This window comes from Alligator mississippiensis, chromosome 13 (genome assembly GCF_030867095.1).
Source record: "Alligator mississippiensis isolate rAllMis1 chromosome 13, rAllMis1, whole genome shotgun sequence".
In the NCBI taxonomy this organism is placed as follows: Eukaryota; Metazoa; Chordata; order Crocodylia; family Alligatoridae; genus Alligator; species Alligator mississippiensis.
Genome location: NC_081836.1, coordinates 29,223,119 through 29,246,199, shown reverse-complemented (window position 1 = coordinate 29,246,199; position 23,081 = coordinate 29,223,119). Strand labels below are relative to the sequence as shown.

The 23,081-nt window shown below is 44.5% G+C and overlaps 1 protein-coding gene across 3 annotated transcripts in view; it reads left to right on the top strand.

Moving 5' to 3' along the window:
* Window positions 1-23,081, top strand: part of IFT140 (intraflagellar transport 140) — a 177,739-nt gene that overhangs the window by 5,162 nt on the left and 149,496 nt on the right. For all 3 annotated transcript variants that reach the window (XM_059716195.1, XM_014597466.3, XM_006263212.4), the window contains exons 3-5: window positions 2,633-2,854; window positions 15,375-15,496; window positions 17,399-17,541. In XM_059716195.1, the coding sequence (XP_059572178.1) occupies window positions 2,633-2,854; window positions 15,375-15,496; window positions 17,399-17,541 (487 nt within the window). The remainder of the gene's footprint in view (window positions 1-2,632; window positions 2,855-15,374; window positions 15,497-17,398; window positions 17,542-23,081) is intronic.

The window sequence follows — 23,081 nt, the reverse complement described above, 5'->3', positions numbered from 1 at the left end:
GAATTCAGCAACAGTGCGCACCAATATAAGTTGGTGTTTCTGGTCAAATGAGTTCCAGAGACTGGCTTTTTTTCCCTTTGTTTTAAGACAGCTGTCAATATGGTTTTGATTTTGAACTGTGCAGATTGTGTGGAATGAGAAATACAGCTCAGATTTGGGGCAAAAACACTAACTGGGTACATGCTAGATTTTTCCAAATAAGTCAGAATTTGTAATCAAAGTTGTCCATAGTAAGGGAATATAAAGAACAAAAGCATTACCTAGAGGAGACAAGCCTAGAACCAGATTTTTTTTCATAGAGGTTTTACAGGACCTATGATAATGTCTTCCCCCAGTTTGGCATGTAGCTGGAAACTTCCCCACCTCAGTCTTCTCATAAGGTGTGTGCGCAGGTTGAGTACCATAGTTCTTAAGAAGAATATTTGGTTCATGCTAGTTGAGGATATGCTGCCTGAATCCATCTAGCATCAGGTGCATTGAAAAATGTGTCAAGTCTAGTAGGATGGGCACGCTATGGAACCTATAGGGGTTGAAAGTGCTTTACAAAATTGGATTCATATACAGGTTTCCCTTGATTTATGCGGTACGTGCATTGCCGGAAAACTGCACATAAATTGAATTTACATAAAGGGAACCCAGTCTATAATGTAAGAAATAGGGATACATTCCAGTGGCAGTGAGGGAGGGAGGGAGGAAGGCTGGGACTAAGGAAGGGGCTGGGGGAGGGGTGCGGCGCAGCCCGTCGGTCGCTCCTGGGGCTGCAGCAGGGAGCAAAGTGGAGGGACCTGTTAGTGGGTGCAGAGTGGGGGAAAACAGGGGATGCAGCCCATGCTGCTACACACACCTGGGGAGGGCTGTCAGCTGGGGGCCTGCGTCAGGCTCTTCCGGGGGACTGCATGCCCCTGGATCTGCCCGCGGAACAAGAGCAGTCTACTGCTGCAGCCTGGGGCTGGCAGCGGCACCAGGTTCTTCCCAGAGCACAGGGTGGGCAGTGGCACTGGGAGGGGGACTGCTGCCACCCCAAAATTTGCTGTAGTCCCTGCAGCCTGCTCCTCCAGCATCACCACTGAGCACTGGGAAGAGCCCGGTGCCATTGCCAGCCCCAGCCTGCAGCAGCAGCCTGCTCTCATACCGCATGCAGATCCGGGACATGCGCCCCAGGAAGAACCTGGCACAGGCCCTCAGCCCTCTCGGGGTGTGTGTAACAGCAAGAGCTGTGCCCCCTCTGCACTGTGCCCTGCACCTACTTACAATTCCCTCTGCTTTGTTCCGTGCTGCAGCCCTGGGACTCTGCTTCTCCCCACTCACCCAGCCCCTGCTGCAGCGGCCCCAGCCAGCTGCCTGCATCTCCCAGCTGCCTGCAGCCTCTGGGCTACACAGTGCCCCAAACTCCCTGGGGCTCTGCTTGTCCCCACTCACTCCAGCTGCTGCTGCAATGGACCTGGGAGCAGCAGACACCTCTTGCCTGCACCACGGCATGATGCAGCCCAGGAGCTGGGGTGAGTGGAGACAAGCTGAGCCCTGGGGGGTTTGGGGCATGGTGCAGCCCAGTGCCTGCAGGCGGCTGGTGTCAGCTGGTCCCAGAGCATCTGCAGCAGGGGCTGGGGTGAGTGGGGCCCCGGCCCCGTAGCTCTTTCCCCTCCCCATACAGTCTTACCTGCTTGGGGGGGGAGGCATCTATGCCGATCACATAAGAGTGAATTTACCTGGCATATAACAAATTTTGGGTATAAAAAAGGTCATCTCATAAGAGCAAATTCATATATACAGAACCTGCATAAATCGAGGGAAACCTGTAATTGTATTGATTTTACTTGTAAAAGAAGTGATATTGAAAGAGATTGTGGCTTGAGCAAGGTTTCAAAGCAAATTAGCTACAGAAATATAAGATTTAGATCTTCTGAGCCCCTATTCTCTGCTTAGCCATTAGTAGGGAACTACCAAATTCACGGTGGAAGTGGGCTGCACGGCAGCTCCTTTAATCTTGCAGGTTCCCCTGTGGGCCCTCCCTGCTGATTTAGCAGAGGGACCCCAATGCTTGCTGCTGATCGGCAGGGTGGCGAAAACTGCGGTTTTAAATATGGTGCTGTTTTTGCCTCTTGGCTGATTAGCAGCAAGCACCAGGGCCACTGGGGCCCCTCAGCCAATCAACAACGGGGAGGTTGTATAGGGGAACTTGCAAAATTAAAGGAGCTGCCATGCATTATGTTGCATACCCAGAAGAAATTACTCAGACCCCTTTTCTCTGTCATGTGTCATCTTGCACCTCCAGGTCTAGAAGAGGCCTTTTCATTCCTTCATACAAGGAGTGAAAGTTTCTTTAATGTCAGCAAGGGTTATTCATCTGTACTGAGAGAAAAGTATAGGTCATAAAAACAGTATGAGGAGACTTAATATTTAACGTTGTGTTTTTCACTGATAGCGTTTCATCCATATATCACACTTTAGTATATATTTTTATGCATGTTAAGTTTTTGTGTTTGGGTTGTGTGTTGCCACTTCATATATCCTTGTTAGGTACTCTATGTATTTACCTTGTGTAACAGAAAATATCTTGCTTGTTGGACAACAGGTTACATAAGAAAGATTATTCTGATGGCAAGTTCTGAAGTCTGTCTCTTTCCTTTTTCAGGGAGAGCATGTGCCAGAAGCACACACTGAAAGGAGCTTTCAGGCCACAGCCCTTGGCTGGCACCCCTCCAGACCTATCCTGGCAGTGGGCTGGGAGGCAGGAGAATTGATAGTAATTAACAAACAGGACAAGGAACATCACACAGTACCCCCTGAGCATAATGCTGAAATTACCATCCTAAACTGGAGTACTAATGGTACCCGCCTTGTATCTGGTGATAGGGTAAGTAGTACATGTGCTGTTTGTAGCATTGTGAGCCCTGGTGAAGGAAATGGATTGTGGAGATTTTAATAGTATTAGAGTAGTTAGAGGATCAGTGGCCGCGTCTACACATGACACTAGGGTTGCTGTAGCAATGCGCTACAGCCACGTAGCATTAGTGGGCACAAACCCTGATGCCACAGCTATATTGCTGTAGCAATGTGCTCCCTTGTCATAGCACATTGCTACAGCAATGTAGTGGCTAAAAATAACTGTGCGCTGCCAGCATGATGCAGTACAGGCTGTTACTGTGCCGTCATTTAGTACTTCCAGAAGGAAGTACTAGAACTGGATGGACTAAATTACTTTCTTTTGGAAGTGCTAAATGATGGTGCAGTAACAACGACACTGTAGAGATGTGTGAAGATACACCCACAAGGATTTAGGGGATGGAAAATTAGGCTAATTTTATCATTAAATATAATTTGGTACTTTTCCTGAAGAGAACAAGGTTTATGTTGGATTTCCCCAGTGTGTTTAGTAACATTTCTACAGTATATATTGCTGTCCTATCTAAGCACCGTTACATATTAGTGATCACTGGTGTAGGTTAATATTATCCCCATTTTACAGATGGGGAAACTGCAGCACAGAGGGATGAAGTAACTTGCCCAAGGTTATCTAAGATGCTTGTGGCAGAGTTGAGAATAAAAAGAACCCAGATCTCTTGCATCCTAGTTCAGTGCCTTTACCACAGTCCTTCCCACATGCTTTTTCCACCAGTTGCAGCCCTCTAAAGTACAGAAAAGCCCCACTGTGGTTTCTCCTAATGTCATTTAGAGAGAGGGGGGTTGTTTGTTTGTTTAATTGGAGCAATGGGCAAAGAATGTTCAGGAGAATTTATTTATTTATTTTAAGTGTGTTGCGCAAATACTGAACATATTTTTTCAGTATCTTTACCTTTTACTGAGTTTTGGTCACACTCTTATGTAGTGAAATGAGAGATTATTTATTGAATATTTAGTATTCAATGCCAACTATTAATACTGAATTTTAGCCCAGTGTTCAACTGTCAGAGAAAAAGTCTGTTCTGTTTTTCTATTTTCCTTGAACTTTCTTGAAGGCACGTTGGATAAGTCAGAGCTTCTCCAGGGATTTCAGCTTTGTACTTTGAGGATGACTGTCTGTAAGAATCAAAGGAAAATGTAGATATAAATCATTGGCTGTGTAGTTTCTGTTACCTCTGGCAGTGTTGACAAAGAAACTGACTGATAAGATCCACAATTGACTTGGTCTGTTTACTTATTGAGTATTGGGGAAACACTGGCCAGATTAAAGAAGAGGTCACTTAGGGTTAGCTGAGGCCCTGTTTACACAGGGTTGTTATTTGGAGTAACTGTAGTTAGTTCGCATTAAAGAGCCGTGTAACCCACACACCATCTATTTTTAAACTAAATCATTTGGTTGCTAAGGTTTCAGTAAGTAATCCTCATTGGGATAGGAGTAATTCGACTTCACAGTGAATGTGTTTGTTCTAGGGTTCATGTAGACCCATTCCTAACTATGCCACTGATGATGGTTCTTTAACTAGTATCCCACAGTGGAGTGCTTCAACCTGTCTTGGTATAGACATGTACCCCACTTCATTTGTTCATCTTGACAAGATTTCATCTTTCTTCAGCTGTTGGCGAATGGCCAGTAGTGCTGTTTTTGATCCCCAGTAGTATCTTCAAATATAATTTAAAGCAGATATGTCCTAACCCCATTTTATGTGGACCTTCTAAAGGCCCTAGACTTGATTTGCCCTCTTTGGAATGCTGAATTTTTCCCCCCGTCCCAAAGACTCGCCAGAATGAAGATGTCTGTGACACACTGTCAGTGCCAACAAAGGTGAGGGGACTGTCTTGAAGCTGGTCTGTGTGCTTATTCAAAGCAAAGGAGCTTCAAAGGAGGATCTAAGAAGGGGGAACTGGAACAGGGTTTTCAGTAATGCTTCCATTATCCACCCACACTATGGGGAACTGTATCACAGTTGAACCTGCAGTACTAGCATTAACCCTGAGAATGATGTGGTGGGTTACTTAATGACAGAACTCTCAGCAAGCACCCAGAAATCCATCAAAAGCTCCCTTGATTACATGTATTCCATGGGCCAACCAGGAGGAGAATTTACCAGGCAGCTAAAAACTGCATGACTTAGCGAATGTGGACATTACACAAAGTATAATGCAGACAACCCTGCATTAACTGTTGTGGACTGTTGTACAGCCTATCTGGAATAACTATATCTGGAGTAGCTTTATTGTGTGAGGCATTTAAACTACTTTGTCTCTGTGCAGGCTGTAGTTTAGTAACATTGACAAAGTTAGAAAAGAAGAGCAATGTGATGTCCTGGCTAGAACAGGGCTTAGAACTTTGTCTGTCACATCAAATTGCAGAACTATTGGACACCATGCAGCTTTTGTACTTTTCCTTCCCTCAGATGCTTTTTGCTTGCTTTTTCTATTCCCATCTTTTACTCTTTGCAGCTCCCCCCAGCATTAGATATCAGTGCCACAGGAATTTTAACAAGTATGCATAGTATATATAATGTATATTGTAGATATAGATACCAGAAGATAAAAAGAATCAGTAGAAAAGATATACTGGCTCACAATTTCATTAGTGTACTCAGTTTTTACTGAAATCAAAATTTTATGAGTTATATGGCCCTAATTGGGTTAAATAAATATTTTCATAGTATTGCAGTATTTAGGGTCGGAAGGGACCTAAACAGATCATTAGGTCCAACCCCCTGCCCCAGGCAGGAACGGGTGCTGAGATCATATCATCCCAGCCAAATATCTGTCCAGCCTCCTCTTGAAGACCCCCAAGGTAGGAGAGAGCACCACCTCACTTGGGAGCCCATTCCAGAGCCTGGCAGCCCTAACTGTAAAGTAATGTCTCCTGCTGTCCAGCCTGAACCTTCTCTCTAACAATTTCTGGCCATTATTCCTAATAACCCCAGGTGGTGCCCAGGGGAACAGAGCCTCCCCCAACTCCCGCTGGTTCCCCCTGGTGAGTTTGTAAACAGCCACCAGTTCCCCTCTCAGCCTTCGTTTGTGGAGGCTGAATAGGTTCAGGCTCTTTAGCCGCTCTTTGTAGGGCCTGCCCCGCTGCCCCTTGACCATGCGGGTGGACCTCCTCTGGACCCTCTCAATGCTGGCCACATCCGTCTTGAAGTGTGACGCCCAGAACTGGATGCAATACTCCAACTGCAGCCTGACCAATGCCACATAGGAATGATCACCTTCCTGGACCTGCTTGTGATGCATCTGTAGGTGCACGACAAGGTGCGGTTAGCCTTACTGACCGCTTCTTTGCATTGGCGGCTCATGTTCATCGTGGAGTCAACCATGACTCCAAGATCCCTTTCTGCCACTGTGTTGACAAGAAGGGTGTTCCCCAGCCTATAGGTGTGTTGCTGGTTCCTTCTCCCTAGATGCAGCACCTTGTACTTGTATGCATTGAATTCCATCCTATTCTCATCCACCCACCTCTGTAACCTGTCTAGATCTAGCTGGATTCAGTCCCTCCCCTCCAGTGTGCCCATTTCACCCCACAACTTGGTTTCGTCAGCGAATTTGGACAGTGTGCGTTCCACACCCACATCCAGATTGCTTATAAACATGTTGAACAGTACAGGCCCCAGGACCGAGCCCTGGGGGACTCCACTGCCCACATCCTTCCAGGTCGAAAATGACCTATCCACCACCACTCTCTGGGTGCGACCATCTAGCCAATTTGCCACCCATCTGACTGTGTAGGCATTTTAAAGTACACAAATTGCATTTTTACGCATACAAGTGCTGCAGTGCTGGGTGCTTTGATGCTTGCAGTTGCATAAGTGGCAAAATGCGCGTCAGAGTGAAGAAAATGACAGTGGTGCGCTTTTGAACTGAAACACCTCTGAGGTGTTTCAGTTCAAAAGCGCACCACCTCCATTTTCTCCACACTGACGTGCATTTTGCCGCTTCTACAACTACAAGCAGCATAGTGTAGTGTGTCAGTTCCCATGCAGAGCAGATTAATCGAGTCTGCTCCAAAGCGGTGGATCTCTGGTGCATCCAAAAACTAAAAGGTATGTGTATAAGTGAATCTGTAATGCATTTGGCTTTAGAACATTTGATTAGAATGCTGTTCATTTTACAGCATGCTTCATGCTGATCCCTAGGTATCATAAACATCTTTTGGAAAAGGTAGTGCCTTATTTTTGCACAACATTAAAAGGCAGAGCAACTCACTTGGAACTGACCATGTAGGTAGTGTTTCCTTGCATGCCAGCACCAATGAGAGTTGCAGTCCAGCACTGTATTCTGCATTTACTTATTGAACAATACCTGTCTATTAACCTGACTGCTGACAAGAGGTAGCCAGACACCTAGATTTTGCTAGTGGACTTGCACTATAAGGAAACAATTTGGAGAGTAATTTTGAGAACGTTACGGCCGAGTCAGAAGAGAGGAGGGGAATGATATTCCAAAACTATGGGAAAATAAATATTTTAATTCTATTTGTCATGGGAACCAGGAGGAGTGAGACAGTAAGTACTCATACATTTTCTGATTTCCTTTAGCACCTGTAATATCAGTACCCATGAACAGGGGGGAGTTTTCACCCACAGAGAAGATAAATCTCAGCATGGGGGAGGAAGCTGGAGTGGATCTATTCTGTTAAATACTGAATTCACGCCAGTAGAGGACCATGATGGCAGAATTGTGAAGAAAACATTTCTGTTCCATTCTCAAAAGATTAAAATAGAGTACATTGCTTTGGAAGAGGAAATGGTACAAAACAATATGGAGGCAAATATTTGGAACAGAGTACCTTTTTAATACAAAAATCAAGCACTACCAAGTTTTCCATGTCTGGAAAAATACAGAGAACACAGCATAGCAGGAACGCTGTTTCCATTGACCTAATTACAGGACCTTTCTACAGCATTCAGTGTCCCAGAAAATAGAGAAAGAGAACACTTTTGAGCATGTCACCTTCTGTCCTCATAGGATTGGCCATGCCTCAGTGCCATTCATCTTAAGTTTGCATCTTTTCCAGTTTTTGCTTTTATTGAAGAAACATTGTGGTATTTATGTTTTTTCAGTAAATCCATTCAGTTTGTTGTGGCTCAGTTCAGCTAAAAAAATGAACTTGGGTAAAGCTCAATCTATAGATGGCTTAACATCTAAATAAACCAATACACATTTTGTTGATTATAATACATTAATTATTATTCACAATTACCCCAGTTCTTGAAGTAGGAGCAAAAGTTATCTCAGACCTGTTTCCTTGGCCACTTGTGATATTTTGTAAGAGTAAACACATATGCATTGCCCATAATGTTGGGAAAGTCTCTCCATTATTTGATTTTTATTTAGTCTCCAGGATTCCTCCTGTGTTCTCAGATATTATACAGAATACAGCCAGTGCTTCCTACATGGGTTGTATTATAACAAAAAATATTCCGCCTTTTAATAAGACTTTGCATGTCACTTTCATCTTCCAGAAGCACACTTCACTGATATTCTGCAACACTTCAGGTTAAAGTCAAAACATCCCTTTCTCTTGTCCAAGTGAAAACTTTCTTAAAAATTATGAGGAAGAAGAGAAGCAACTTCTGCCTTTATACCCTATAAAATACAGAAATATTAATTGGACCAGGGACTGGAACCTGCATATCCTACCTCAAGGAAGAGTGCCCTCACATCTGATTAAACAGTAATTCTCTCTTGCCAGTGAATAGTTAAGTATTTTATACAGTCAAACAACTTCAGTAGGAGAGATTGGGAAAGGAGAGATCTACCTCAGAACACTATTACCTGGTGGTTAGACCATGTTCTTGTGTGAGATCTCTTGTGCCTTACTTTGAATCAAGTTCAACTGCTCATTCTGAACTGGCCAGAGAAGGGATTGCAATCTAGGTTTCCTTGTACTCTAGGTGAGTGTCGTAACCACTAAGGTATAAAGTGGTCCTCTGCTATCTCCTCTCCAGTTTAGCAAATGGTGTCTGTTATCTTGTGAATCTAGCCCAGAAATATCAGCATTATTAATTTTAACAATTCCATTTTTTTATTTGTCAGAAACTGCTGAATTTAATCCCAAACTGGGTGCATCTACATGTGCCATTAAGGTTATGTGATAAACTATGGTGCAATTTGCACTAGGGACAGCTACTCCTGGGTGCAGTATTTGCATGTGTGCCCAGAACTGCAGCTAGGGTGGAGCAGCCTTGGGCTGGCAGCAGGCTCAGGGGGTCAACCCCAGGCTCCAGAACTGCAGTGCTGGGTGGTAGAGGGGCTAGCTGGGGAACAAGAGTGCTGAAGCTGCAGCGTATTTAGCTGACCACCCAAGCCTGCTGCCAGCCCAGGACTGCTCCATCCTGGTTTCAGCTCCTGCAGTCCCAGTCACTGTCCACACGTGTGTTTCTGTGCAGTAAATAACTCTGCCATAAGACGGTACTATTTTATGGCAGAGTTAATTAATTTACTGTGCCCTAATACCCGGCTAATTAGTCAGCTCCGCAATAAAGCACATGTGTAGATGCACCCATTGTGTTTTTAAGCAAACAGACTTGTTTTATGAAAGGATTTTGCATTGACAATCTATGACACAGCATGCCAGCACACTCATCTTAGTATAGGAGAGCCTGGATACTTCATAGGATTAGACTCCTTGCTTCCCTGCAAAGATAAGGATTTGCAAACTAGCTGGGGTATATATAACCACAGGAAACAGCTACCTGGGTCCACTGAAGTATTTCAACTGTTGTGGTAGCTTTATTTTAAAAAGCACCCCTTCCCTTAGTGTAACTAGGGCAGTGTGAGTGCAGCACTAGCCCTAGGCGCCAACTTAGAGAAGGAGCCGGTTTGGCCTCCTCTCCCCAGGAGTCTTTGCCATGGCAGGGACAGCCCAGCAATAGGAGCCAGGCAGGCACAGCTTAGCAGGCACAGCCCCATGTGCAAAAACATCTGGGGTGGGAGGTGGTGGAATGACACCTCCCTACCCTAAGAGGTTTTGCCATGGGAGACACAGCTGTGCCCCTGGGCAGAGCTAGAAAATGGCACCAGGAGCTCCTGCCATTGCCTGTCCTCAGTGGGAGCAGCCTGAACCCAAGCTGCTATGGCAGCAGTGAGAAGAATGAGAAGAGCCCTAGCAGGTAGGATTTCCTTCCTTCTAGCACCCCATTCTCTACTCGCCAGTAATCAGCATAATCTTCCCCTCACCTCCTTGCTCTGGGTACTGATTTAGAGGGGGCTTCAGTACAGCTCCCTCCCATCCCTGCAGGAGTCTTTACCACAGCAGGGGCAGTCCTGTGCCGCGCAGCTGTTGGAGTTGGGCAGGCATAACCCCATGCCCAGTAATATATCTGGAAGGAGTGGGGGGAGAATGACACTTGCCTGTGCCTGGGAGTAGGAAGGCACAAACAGGGCACCAGGAAGGAACTCCAATGAGCCTGCACTGCTGCCTGTTCCCCAGCAGCAGCAGTGGTGGCAGCAGAAGAAGCAGCCTAACCTCATGCTGCTATAGCCACAGCTGCAGCAGTAGCAGCTGCCATTGGAGTGAGGACAGCCAAGTAGGTAAGACTCCTCCTTGAAGTTTGTGTTGCAACAATTTATTTCCAGGTTACTTATTAGGGCAATGGCTACATTAAAAAAGACATGGCCTGCAGACATGGGACTTGGGTGGCATTTTACAATGCAGGGCTTTGGCTGCAGGTGCTCTCTGTATGCTGATACAGAGACAAGTGGCAGCAGCGTCTTAGCACCTGTTCTCCTCAGAGCTGAGGTGGATCTTTCTGGCCTGCAGCCAGAAAAGGTTGCCTTACCCGTTTTGGTAACTTAAATGTTTTGATTACTCAGTGGCATCTTAAGGATCTAGGTTTTTTGTATAGGTTTCTTGCCTGAAAGTATGTTTATAAAGCTAATAGCTTTTAGAGCAAGAGGCAAAAGCTTTGGGCAATTAGAAATGTTTCAGACAGTACTGAGATAGCTTAAGACGTGGTTTTCAACCTTTTTCATTTGTGGACTTCTAAAAAACTTCTAATGGAGGTTGGAAATTTTGAATGGAGGTGTGAACCGCTTTGAATTGTAACTGTAGGTATTCAAATGACTATGATCAATCAAAAGTATCTTTTGCAGACCCCTTAGATATAGACATAGTTTGCATACCCTCAGGGGTCCACAGACCACAGGTTTAAAACCACTGGCTTAACAAGTAAGTCATAGATACTAAAATCTCTGTCATTTCCAGTTGCCACTTAGAAAGCTGGCTAGGTCTGTCTTCTTTTGAAACCACTGAAACTGGCTTAATACTGTATTCCAGAGGTGTCAAAGATATGGCCTACAGAACCCCATCATCCAGCCTCTGGTACTGCCCCTGGGTCCAGAGTAGACCCACACAGAACACGCACCAGGCCAGCCCCATGCATAGGGCTGGAGATGCATGCCCCATGTGGCACCCCTCAACCCCCCTGCTTGCTGCTCCAGGACACATGCTGCATGCAGCATCTGCCCCAGCCAATCCAGGACACATGGCGCACACAGCAAACAGTTCTGGACTTACACTGCACGCAGGACCCCTGCTGGTTACTCTAGGGTGAACACTGCATGCAGTGTGGTTCCCAGACTGGTCAGAGCAGGAGCTGCATGTAACACACATCCCAGACTGGCTGGGTCTGATTCCATTTGTAGTGCACATCCCAGAGCACCCAGAGTGAGTGCTCCATGCACTGGATCCAACATGGGAAAGGTCTCTGTGGACTGAATCTACCCCATGGGACCACCCACATGCCATTCATCTGGTCCATAGACTGGTCCAACACCACTCATTCAGCCCGTCAGAGTATTTGAATTCCAGCCTGATGTATTCATGCCAAACTTGGAAGTGAATTTAAGATTAGTTTGTCTCCTGTTGACCAAACATTGACTCTAATCTTGTCTTGAGTCTAATCTTGTCTTCCAAATCTTTCACCAATGTTTTTCCCCAGGTGGGGCCAGTAAGACAGTTTGGTTCGGTTTCTAGGCTTTGCTGCTAGTATTTGGGGAACAAAAACTAACTCAAAATTACACTTTGAAAAAGAAAAGAATTCCTTTTACAGTAAACCTTTTCAAAAGTTTATTATGGAAGAACTACTTTTGGACCTTTTATATACTTCTCTGGGGCTTTGGTCTAAGCTATAGAACATAATCTGATAAGGCAAATTGAATCAGTAGAACACAGATGAAGTCTAGCTTTATTACAATAAGTAAATCCATCTAGTGGGTGAAATAAAGGGGGAAAACTGTATGATAAAAATCTGGTCATGGAATATGAGTTCTGAACCTTATGCAATTTTACCCCTAATTTAACTTTCTTACTCTCTCGTAAATATTTTTTAAATGTTGGGGTTGCAGTGGGTTTTTTAAGGCTGGAGGAAGGGAGTTGGCTGCAAATGTAGGTTGGTCCAGTCTGTTGAAGAATGTTTTCAACTCCAGGTGTGTAGGATGGAATGGGAATAATTTCCAGCTTTTCTTACAGGCAGTCAGGCCTATCCTTATAAGAGAGTGCTTGGATGCTTTTGACACAGGAAGCTAAAAAAATAGAAATCAACAATGTGTTCTGTTAGATCCCCAGAAACAACCAACCAGTGCTTTATACCATGAGTGGTCCATAGACAATAGTAGGGGTTGGCAGTGTTTTTGGCTGGAGTGCCAAAAACACCTCAACCCTGACTCAAGCTTTAACTTGGCATGCCATGGGCAGACCACGGGGGCTTTGTGCTCGCAACGTATGCATGCATGCCACAGGGTGCATGGCAGGGGGAGGGGCCTGGGGCAGAGCAACCCTGTCCCTTCTCCTACTGTCCGCCCAAAGGCCCTTGTGCAGCAGCCACTGACATGGAACTTGGCAAAAGGCTCCAGAGCCTGATGCAGCTGTTTGTAGCCTCCCAGTTGGCTGCCACTTCCAGCCTGGGCTCTGGGCAGTTGTAGCAGGTAGCCAAGTGGCTGCAAACAGCTGCTCCTGAGCCCCGGCACTGGCTCCATGACAACAGCAACTGCACATGCACCTGCACCTTTGGGTGCCAAGCTGTGGCACAGGTGCCAGGAGTTGCTGACCCCTGGTGCATAGTTTGATAATCACAGTCTCCCAGCTGAAGTTTCAGCATCTGGGCAGACTAACAAAGATATTACTACATTGGTAAAGAAATGAATAATACTTCCATGTATGAGAATTAAAAGTTACTTTTTTAAAGAATTAAACTTCCCTTTTTTACTAAGGGACCCAGTAAGGAAATGATGTGGCTCTTTAGATGGCCTCAGAATTTCATTAGACGTGGAGACCTCTTTAAAAATGAGGTATATAGGTAGCAGTGTGTGAGGAAGTGCTTCCCTGTACTATTCTTCATACCAATGCTATTAATTTCCCATTTTTATCAGAACTAAATTCACTTACAAAATATTAAAGAAAAAACAGAAAAAATTGTGGCCCCCTCCTTGGGATTTGACTTAATGAAATGAAATGAAACTGCAGTTTAGATTGTAAATTTGTGTTCTGTTTTTGTACTGTGCTTACCCAAAGAGCCTTCAGTTGTGATTGGACTCTTGAGGTTGGTATCATAATAAAAATAATAAATAATAATAGTCTTCAAATCCCAGCTGTGAAACTGTAGTGTAAGTTAGCCTGCTGGGATTGTTCAAGTGCATGTCATGCTGCATTGTCCCTTTGCTTCTCTGCTTGCTTCATTTTTTTGAGCCAGCAGGGGATTGGAATTGATGAGAATCCAGAGCTGGAGTGCTTTAGACTGCGAAATTCTTGTTAATTTCAACTCTGCAATTTACAGTGTCAGGTTCCATACAGTATCTTCGCTTTTATTATTATGAGTTTTTGTATCCTCTGTCACAAAAGAACCAGCAGTTAAGACTTGTTTTGTTTAGGTCACTTAGTTTATTGTCTGTGTTTGAAAAATTGTTGGCTGTCTTGTTCAGAAGCCAGTAGTTAAGAGGGGAATATTTGTTTTAAACATGTATATTTCTTGAGAAACTGTCTTTCTGAATTAGGATCCTATAATCTTGGCATTAATCATTTTTGTAATGAAAAGTACAAAAACTAGCTTTTAGATTTTGTTGTTCCCAGGATTTAAACATTTTTGGAGATGGAAAGGTTAAGTGGACAGCATGCTCTTGAAATCGCAGTCTCCAGAGTTACATCACTGTTTGGTCATCAGATACATTATGCTAGTGAACATATATTCTGTTTTGGACAGTTCTTTTCTGAAAAGCAGCAAAACCACAAGTGATGCTACTTATTTTGAATTTGTGCTGCAGATGCATATTTTTGTAAGAAGAGGAGCTCATTATATAATAGAACAAATTATGTACCATTTTGAACAGAAAAGAGGAAAGTAAAATGAAAGCTGTGTGTTCCTAATTGCTCATAATATTTGCTAGCTACAAACTGCTTCGAGAGTGGGAGATGTTAAGCCTGGCAGGTTTATAATATAATCTAGCAAAATAATAGGTAGTGATAGTCTTCAAATATTTGAAGAAGGAAAGTGCCAAGGAGGATAAAAAAGTGTTTGTGATGGGGAATGGAATATAACTTGCAGTAGTGGACTTAAGAAAAGAAAAGCTTAGACTAAATATTAGGAAAACTTTCCTACCAGTGAGATCTCTTTAACTGTGAAATAGTCTCCCAGAAGAAAATGGTGAAAGCCCCATTGCATAAATCTAGTCTGAATTAAATACTAGACAGTTGGCTCTGGACAACAATTCTACATTCACTTCTGTGGGATAGGCTATGTGATAATTAGCCAATGATCTAACAAATCTTTTCCTCCTTAAACTATTGTGATCATTCTCCTAACTTTGATAGTAATTTAAGGTTTTTTTGATTCTGAAAACCCATGTATCCTTATCCTGAAAAAGAAAGCAGATTTCTACTTTGCTGGGTGATCTGTAACTTACTTATCCCTATTCTACTTATCCCTTCACATATCTATATCTATAGCTACATCATCTATATTTTTGCTTGCTTTCCTTTGCTTGCTTTCCCTAGTTTTTTAGATAAATAGAGGGTTAAAATTGCCAAGTGTCCTAGAGCTAGATTTTTGTTAGTTTTGGTAATGACTACTCACAAGAAAGAAGAGGGTGGAACACAAGAGGGCTGCATATGCACATTTGCTAAACAAAACAAGGTTTGTCCAGTTTTAGACCCACAAGCCATAGCAACAGCCTTTTCACCAAGGATGGAGGTAACTAAGAAACTCATCCAGGCAGTTTTTATTTGCAGTAAATGCAGTCATTTAAAAAATAATTTTAACTCCCTGTAGCTCAATTTTATTATATGTGAATGGGGCGAAATTATATATATGTACTTTTAAAACAATCTGAAATGAACTAAAATAAGAGAATATTCTATATTATCAATAAAGGCATATCACTTGATAGTTTAATATGTGCTAAGTGGTTTCACTCTTCATTATCATTTCTCTGCAAAGTGTGTTCACTGAAGTGCATTTGCTTTCCAGCTTGGTGTTTTGTTTCTATGGAGAATAGACCAGCGAGGTCGAGTGCAAGGTCCCCCACTGCTGAAACATGAGTATGGAAAACATCTGTCTCACTGTATCTTTCGGCCACCCCCTCCCGGCGAGTAAGTAACATTAGCTAGTTAGGCTCTGGAACAACATGTCTTCCTCTGTGGTAGGCCTGGGGTTTTCTTATTAGTCTGTTGCATGGAGGTTGTATAGAAACCTAGACAAACACCTTCTAGGGGCTCCTATTTACAGTCCCAACCATTAGCGATTACTTTTTACCTTAGATAACCTACACATGTACCTGAGGTGACCTCCCTTCTTTATTGTCTTCCCATCCCTCTTCCTCCTCCCCTTCCATGCAGCCACTGTTTCTGCTCAGAAATTTACCTCTTTCATGTTTGTCCTGTATTTGCATGCTGCTCTCAAGTCGTCTATCCTTTGATTTTAGGCCCCTCTCTGATTCCCCCACTGCTACCTTATTGTACTCACCTTCTGTTTTGTTTCAGATGCTGCTCTCTGATGACTTTTTCTTTACCTTTCAGTCCTATGTTCTCCTTTTCTCTCTCATGTCCAGACACACTCTTGAACTCTTTCCTCTACCAACTGCCTTTTTTCCTCCCTTTGAATGGCTTATGCCCTCATCCTTTTCTTGATTTCACATTGGCATTGGCATGTCTCTTTTCACCTTTTGAGGCTCTCCTCCCCATTGCTGCCTCCCTCCCCTTCCTCTGGTACCATGCTCTTCTCCTCCCTCTTGTAATCAGGGTTACCAACCCAAGATTTATTTTTTTTTTTTTACTGACAATTGGCAGACTTTTTACTGACAATTAAACTAAAGTACCAAAGTACTTTATCAAAGTAAAAGAGGGTTTGGTTCAAATGTAGGGGTTTAATACCAACCATAGAAAAAAGTTTGGCTGTCAGTAAAAAGTTTGTAGATTATTATAAAAAAGTCTTGATTTGGCAAACCTGCTTGACTACAGCAATGATTTTAAACCATGCTGTCCCCACCCTAGGCTCCCCAACTCACCCCCACACTCTGATATCCAGCTGAACCCTGTACCATGCTACAAACTTCCACTCTCCACTCCCTCCCAGCATTACCCCTGCTGGCCCTGATCCCCTGTTCTAAAACAGACCCCAACCTGCTGCTTCTTTTCCCCTGTCCAGCCCCATGGCTGTGTCCTGGCTGCACCACACCCATCCCTGGGATGTGGGATAGATGCTGCTGCTATATCTTTCCAACTGTCCCCTGCCTCTAACAACTGCTGATCCAGCTGTTAGAGGCAGGGGACAGCAAAGCCCTGGGAAGAAGAGCTTGCTGCAGGGTGCTGCATTCCCACTCAGGCACCTGCTCTGCTCTGCTCCTTCTGCTCATCAAGCTCAATGCTTCTTAGTTTTTTACAGATAAGTTCCATTTTTTTCACAGACCTAACAGACACGTATTTTTTGCCCTAGTTTATATGGGTTATCCATAAATTCATGGATATTTGGCAACCTGGTCCTGTTGCTAGCCCTATCCTTTTCATCTGCCTAGACTCATATTCCCTTTCTCTTGTCAATGCCTGCCTCCCTGTTGCTGCTAGCTCTTGCTTATCTCATTCTGCTAATAAGCAAGTGTTAATTTTTAGGAGGAATCACAAATACACTAATAGCTCAACTGCTTGAGAACATGTTACAGCAACATTTATATAAAAGTGCCTATTATCTGTAAGTAAAAAAGGATACAGTTGTAATATTAGGATGTTTGTTTTTGTTTTGTTTTGCCTAGGCCACTTGTCTGCTTCATCTCCCTGTGGTGACGATAAAGCCTAAGAGGAAAAATAAAATAATGCAAATGGACACTAATATCAGAAACCTAAGTCACTATGTGTTTGATGATTCTGCTGAGTTGTGGGATAGATTTCCTTGCCATGAATGGTCACCCATGTCACAGAGTCCCCATCCTTTTTCTTAAAAGTAGAAAATTCTGTGCTACTTAGGGAGTTGGAAATTAAATGCCTCTTGGTTGCCTGCAGGGATCTGGTACAGTTGGCAAAAGCTGCAGTGAGTGGTGATGAAAAAGCTCTAGATATGTTTAACTGGAGAAAAGCTGGAATGGGAGTGCCTCTGAAAGTTGGACCCCAGGAGGGACTGTCTTTCTTTATCAGCGTGACAGATGGTAAGGACAAAAACAAAAAACACCCATCCAAACACATATCCTGTAGCCTGCTGGGAAATGTAGTTTCTGTAATATCTTCATAGCTGTTCAGTGTAACATGGTCCTCTTTCCCACCAGTGTTTTTATATAAAGTATTCTTAGTGCCTATTCCTGTTGAAGTGAGCGGGAGGTTTAGAGCAGCATTGGATATATGTTGTCTTTGAGATAGACATACCTGGTATCTATAACTTAGGTATGATACCTTCAGGCGTGGAAAATTGCTCATTCTAGGTGATGACAGGAAGATGCATTGATTCTTATATTTCTGTTTTGCACAGATGGATTCTTCTTTTAGGGCCAATAGCCCTGTTTTCAGCTTTGCTGCAATTAGGTGAAAAGAAACTACCTCTTTAAAGGAATTAACAAGTAATAGTTAGCACATACTGTTTTTCTTTCCAGAGAGAATGTGACGGTTATATCTAGCATCCAAAAGAATTCAAAGCACCTTTCCCTCCCCATCTTTACTTACAGTATACAGTTTGTTTTTTCTTTACTCATTCTTTCTTTGTCCCCATTGCTCCTTTTGCTCCTTTTTCTAATCCTCTCCCCAAGGCCAGGGACAAGAAAAAATGGTTCATAAAAAGGTGAGTGTTTTGAAGGGTAGGTTTCTGACAGGTGAACTGTAGAGTGTTGCCCTACAAAGCAAGATAGTTAACCTTGGGGATCTAATAAAATTATCCTAGTCTCTCTTTCATCATCACTATAACATGATTCAGTCTACACTGGCAAGAGAAAGACCATTAGTTTCACACTAGCATGGCTCCATTAGTGGTAGCAATTGTAGAAATGGCACTTGGATGTGGCTTAGGCATTTCAATCACTGTATAATTGGATTTGTTGATATAAAATGTCATTCTTTAATTCAGCTAGATTGGGTTATTTGAGATTAGTCATACTAGCAGGGTTATGTTCACTGTGCAAAATAGCATACTATTTCATACTATTTCTTCATTAACTAGGTCAGGGATAGGTAACCCCCAGCACACGTGCCAATTAATGGCGCACAGAGACATTTTTCTCGGCACTCTAGGAGGCATACTAGGAAATTGTTTTAAAAAAATTCTTTTTAAAGTTGCTGCTCCTGGCTCTCCTGAGCAGCTACAGGTCCCAGCAATGCAGCAGGCACCATGGAGAGCTACAGGGTGGAGCGGGTGGGGAGTTGGGGCTCAGGCAAGCACAGTGCAGGGCTGCTGTGTTGGAGGCTCCCAGCAGCGAGCCCTGGGTCCAGCCGGGGCTTGGGCAGGTGGACGCCCCATCCCACCTGGACAAGGGCAGCACCAGAGCACCAAACCTTGGGACAGGTGATCAGGGAAGGGTCTGGGTGGTGTGGGGAGAAGCAGGTGTGGAGGGAGGCACCACAGACAGGCTGGCCTGGCTGGCCTCTTGGGAAGGCAGGGGTTGGGCAGGAAGTGGGGCTGCCCCAGGGCTCCACAGGCTTAGGTGGGTGGGCAGGTGGGCTGCAGCACCCAGAAGCCCTGAGGTGAGGCCTGGCGTAGCCCGCAGCGATGAGGTGCAGCTGCCCTGCTTGCGAGGGGATGCCACTTGGCCAGGGCAGGACTCTGGGCTTGGGGACTCCCGGCTCCAGGCTCTGCTTCCCTGCGCACTGCACAAGTGGGGTGGAGCCACCTCTGGTGCAGGGGCCCAGCTGCGGGAGCCCCCTGGGGCCCAGGAACAGCTGCCACAGCTGCCCTGGCCTGACTGGGCCCTAGCCTTGCCCACCTGCAGCTACCTTCCAGGGGCCAGGGCCAGGGCTGGGGTCAGGGCTGGGGCAGGTGCTATTCAGGGCCACTGCATTGCAGGCCCCCGGCTGGCTTGGCCTTGAGCACTGCCTGTAGCAGCTGTTCCCAGAGCATGTGGGGCTCTCACAGCCAGACCCTTGCACCAGCAATGGCTTTGCCCCACTTGCACTGTGCCCGGTGTGCAGGGAGGCTGAGCCTAGAGCTAGAAGCCTCCCGACCTGGCATCCTGACTTGGCCAGGTGGCATCCCCCCCATAGTCAGGGTGGTTGTGGCCCATCCCCACAGAGCTGCATGGGTTGGGCTGGGCTCAGGCCCCTGCCCAACTGTCCACTGTGGTCCAAGTCTTCAGGACCCTGGGGCAGCCCCCCCTTTCCACCTGGCCCCACTCTCCTCCAGCTGCCACCTTCCCAAGGGCCCAGCTGGACCAGCCTGTCTGCAGTGCCTCCCCCCACACCTGCTTCTCCCTGTGCCACCTGGACCCTACCCTGCATGCCTAGCCCTGGCACTCAGCAGCCTGATGTGCCCCTGCCCAGATAGGATGAAGTGTATGCCTGCCCAAGCCCTGGCCGGGCCCTCCCTCCCAGCCCTGGGCCTGGGCTCCCCCCATTTCGGGACTGTTGGGGAGGTCTGAGCACCCTGGCCATGGTGACTGCTGCTGGCGTGTTGCTGCCTTCTGCCAGACACTGCCCTGGACCAGCGGGCCCAAGCTGCAGCCGGTAGTGGTGGGAGTTGTTGGCAGCAAGGGACACTCCCTCTTTCTCTTTTTCCTTTATTTCTCTCTTCTTGTTCTTTCTCTCTCTCCTCTTTCTCCCTTTCTCTCTTTTTTCTTTTATTTTTTCTTCTCTTCTCTCTCCTTTTCTTTTTTCTCTCCTTTTTTCTCTTTTGTCCTCTTTTTTCTTTTTGTCTCCTTTTCTCTCCTTGTTTTTCTTTCTCTTCTCTCTCTCTCTCCTTTTTTCTCTCCTTTTTTCTATTTCTGCTTTTTCTTTCTCTTTTTTTCTCTCTGCTTTTTTTTACTTTTTTCTTTCTCTCCTCTTTTTTCCTTTATCTTTCTTTATATATATCTTTCTTTTTTCACTCTCTTTTCTCCTTTCTTCTCTTTTTTTCTCTTTCCCTCTCTTTCCTATTTTACTCTTCTTTCTCTCTCTTTTTCTCTTTCTTATCACAACATGCTTAACAATAAAAGAATACACAAGAACAAAGGTAGTATATGAAGTTTTATTTACTGTCACCAAGTTTAGAACTTTTTAGAAAAACTGGTATTTACTATAAAAAAGCAGTATTGATGATTATTAACTATATTAATATACAGTACGTCCTACCATGTGCCCTTCTGCTCTGGTTTTGTTTTTCTGACTCTAGGGCACTCCAGCACCTTACAAGGTAGACATTGTGGGGTTTTTTCAGCACTCCAGCCAAAAACATTGCCCAACCCTGAATTAAAGAATATAGCATTTAAAAAAAGTGACTCTTACACTCTATAGTGGTTAAATCCAGTGTGTGTTTGGCATGCCATGTCTGAATGGAGTTATAAAAAAAATAGAGATGCAAAGGACCTCAGGAATTCATTTAGTCTAACTGCCTATGCAATTAAACTAAACCTAAAACATCCTAGCCAACTGTTTGTCTAACCCAGGGGTGAGCAATTATTTTGGGCGGAGGGCTGCTTACTGAGTTTTGGCAAGCCATCAAGGGCTGCATGACAGGCAGCCAGAGGCAGATAAATATTAATTTTCTAATGGGCCGCATTTTGCCCACCCTTGGTCTAACCTCTCTTAAAAACTTCCAGTGATGGAGATTCTACAGCCTCTCTAGTGAATCTGTTTCAGAGCTTAATCACCCTCATCAGTGCCTAGCAAGTTTTCCTACTATCCAACCTAAATTTCCATTGTTATAAATAAAGACCATTTCTTTTTTGTCCTTTCCTCATAGACATACAGAATAGTTTATTACCATCCTTTTTACAGAAATCTTTTACGTATCAGTGATTCCTTGGGAATTTCACAATAATAAAGTCTAGGAAAGTGATATAGCATATATTGACTCTTTTTTTTTTTTTAGAGGGCATACAGAGCACTTCTGAAATAGATCAAAAACAATAATATCTTTAGTGAAGAAGTCATCTTTGAATAGCAGTGTAATGCATGTTAAATTCTATTTGCATAGGAATTTAGCTTTGCATTATGAATTGTTGTCAGAACGACCATTTCAGTATTACACAACTCCACCTAGTGACAAACTCATCATCCTGCAAGTGTGTGTGCTTTTCTCATGTTTTCCCTTTTGTTTCTTCAGCCTGCCATCTAAACTCTTAATTAGGTCCAAGTTCAATTTCTTTGGCTCTTTTGAATAGCATTAGTGCTTAAGGCGATGGAGACTTGGGTGCAGAGTACACATGAGCCAGTCTAGATAGTGGCCTGTCATTGTTTACAGTATCACTGACAGTATTTCTAAGAGATTTAAAGTAGACTTCAGAAATTATCAGGTATGACAACATTTTCAGGCCAAGAGTTGTCTTTTCAAGAACAAAGAATTGACAACAATAATTTGGGCAAATTAAGTGATTGATTTCTGATACCTTTTTTCATACCTTACTCCATGAAAACTAAAATTCATAGATTCATAGATTGTTAGGGGCTGGAAGGGACCTTGTAGATCATTGGGTCTAGTCCCCCTGCACTAGGCGGGAAAAGACAACTGGGATCACTTGACCCCAGCTAGGTGACTGTCCAGTCTCTTTTTGAAGATTTCCAGCATAGGTGACTGCACCACCACTGGAGGGAGTTTATTCTACAGTCTGGACACCCTGACTGTGAAGGAGTTTTTCCTGGAATTGAGCCTGAAGCGGCCTTCCAGGAGTTTGTATCCACTGCTCCTGGTCTTTCCCAGGGGTGCCCTGGTGAACAGCTGTTTACCAAGTTCTTGAGGTACTCTCCTGATGTATCAGTAAGCTGCTAACAGGTCCTCTCTCAGCCTTCTCTTCTGTTGGCTGAAGAGGCCCAAGTCCCTCAGCCTCTTCTTGTGTGGTTTGTCTTGCAAGTCCCTGATCATATGGGTGGCTCTTCTCTGGACCCTCTCAAGATTTTCCACATCCTTGTTGAAGTGCAGCGTCCAGAACTGGACACAGTACTCCAGCTGCGGTCTCACCAGTGCGGAGTACAGTGGGAGTATCACTTCCTTAGTTTTGCATGAGATGCAATAGTTAATGCATGCCAGCGTGTTGTTTGCCCTTCTGGCCACAGCATTGCATTGCCGGCTTATGTTCTTGTGATCGTTGATCACTACCCCTAGGTCCTTTTCCGTTGTGGTGCAAGTCAAATTGTCGCCACTGAGCCTCTAGGTATGTTGGGGATTGTTTGCCCTGAGATGGAGCATCTTACTTTTCTGAGTGTTGAACTACATCTGATTCTGGTCTGCCCAACTCTCCAGCCTGTCCAGGTCCACCTGTATCTGCATCCTATCTTCTGGCCTGACCACACTTCCCCATAATTTGATGTCGTCCGCAAACTTGGCCAGCAAGCTTTTCACCCCCACATCCAAATCATTGATAAAGATGTTGAAAAGCACTGGTCCAAGCACAGACCCCTGAGGGACACCACTGGCCACTTCTCAGCAGGATGACATAAATCCGTTCACAAGAACTCTCTGGGTCCTACCATGCATCCAGTTTTCCACCCACTGAACTCTTGAGCAGTTAAGCCCACAATCTTCCAATTTTTCCACAAGGATATCGTGGGATACTAGATCAAATGCTTTTTGGAAGTC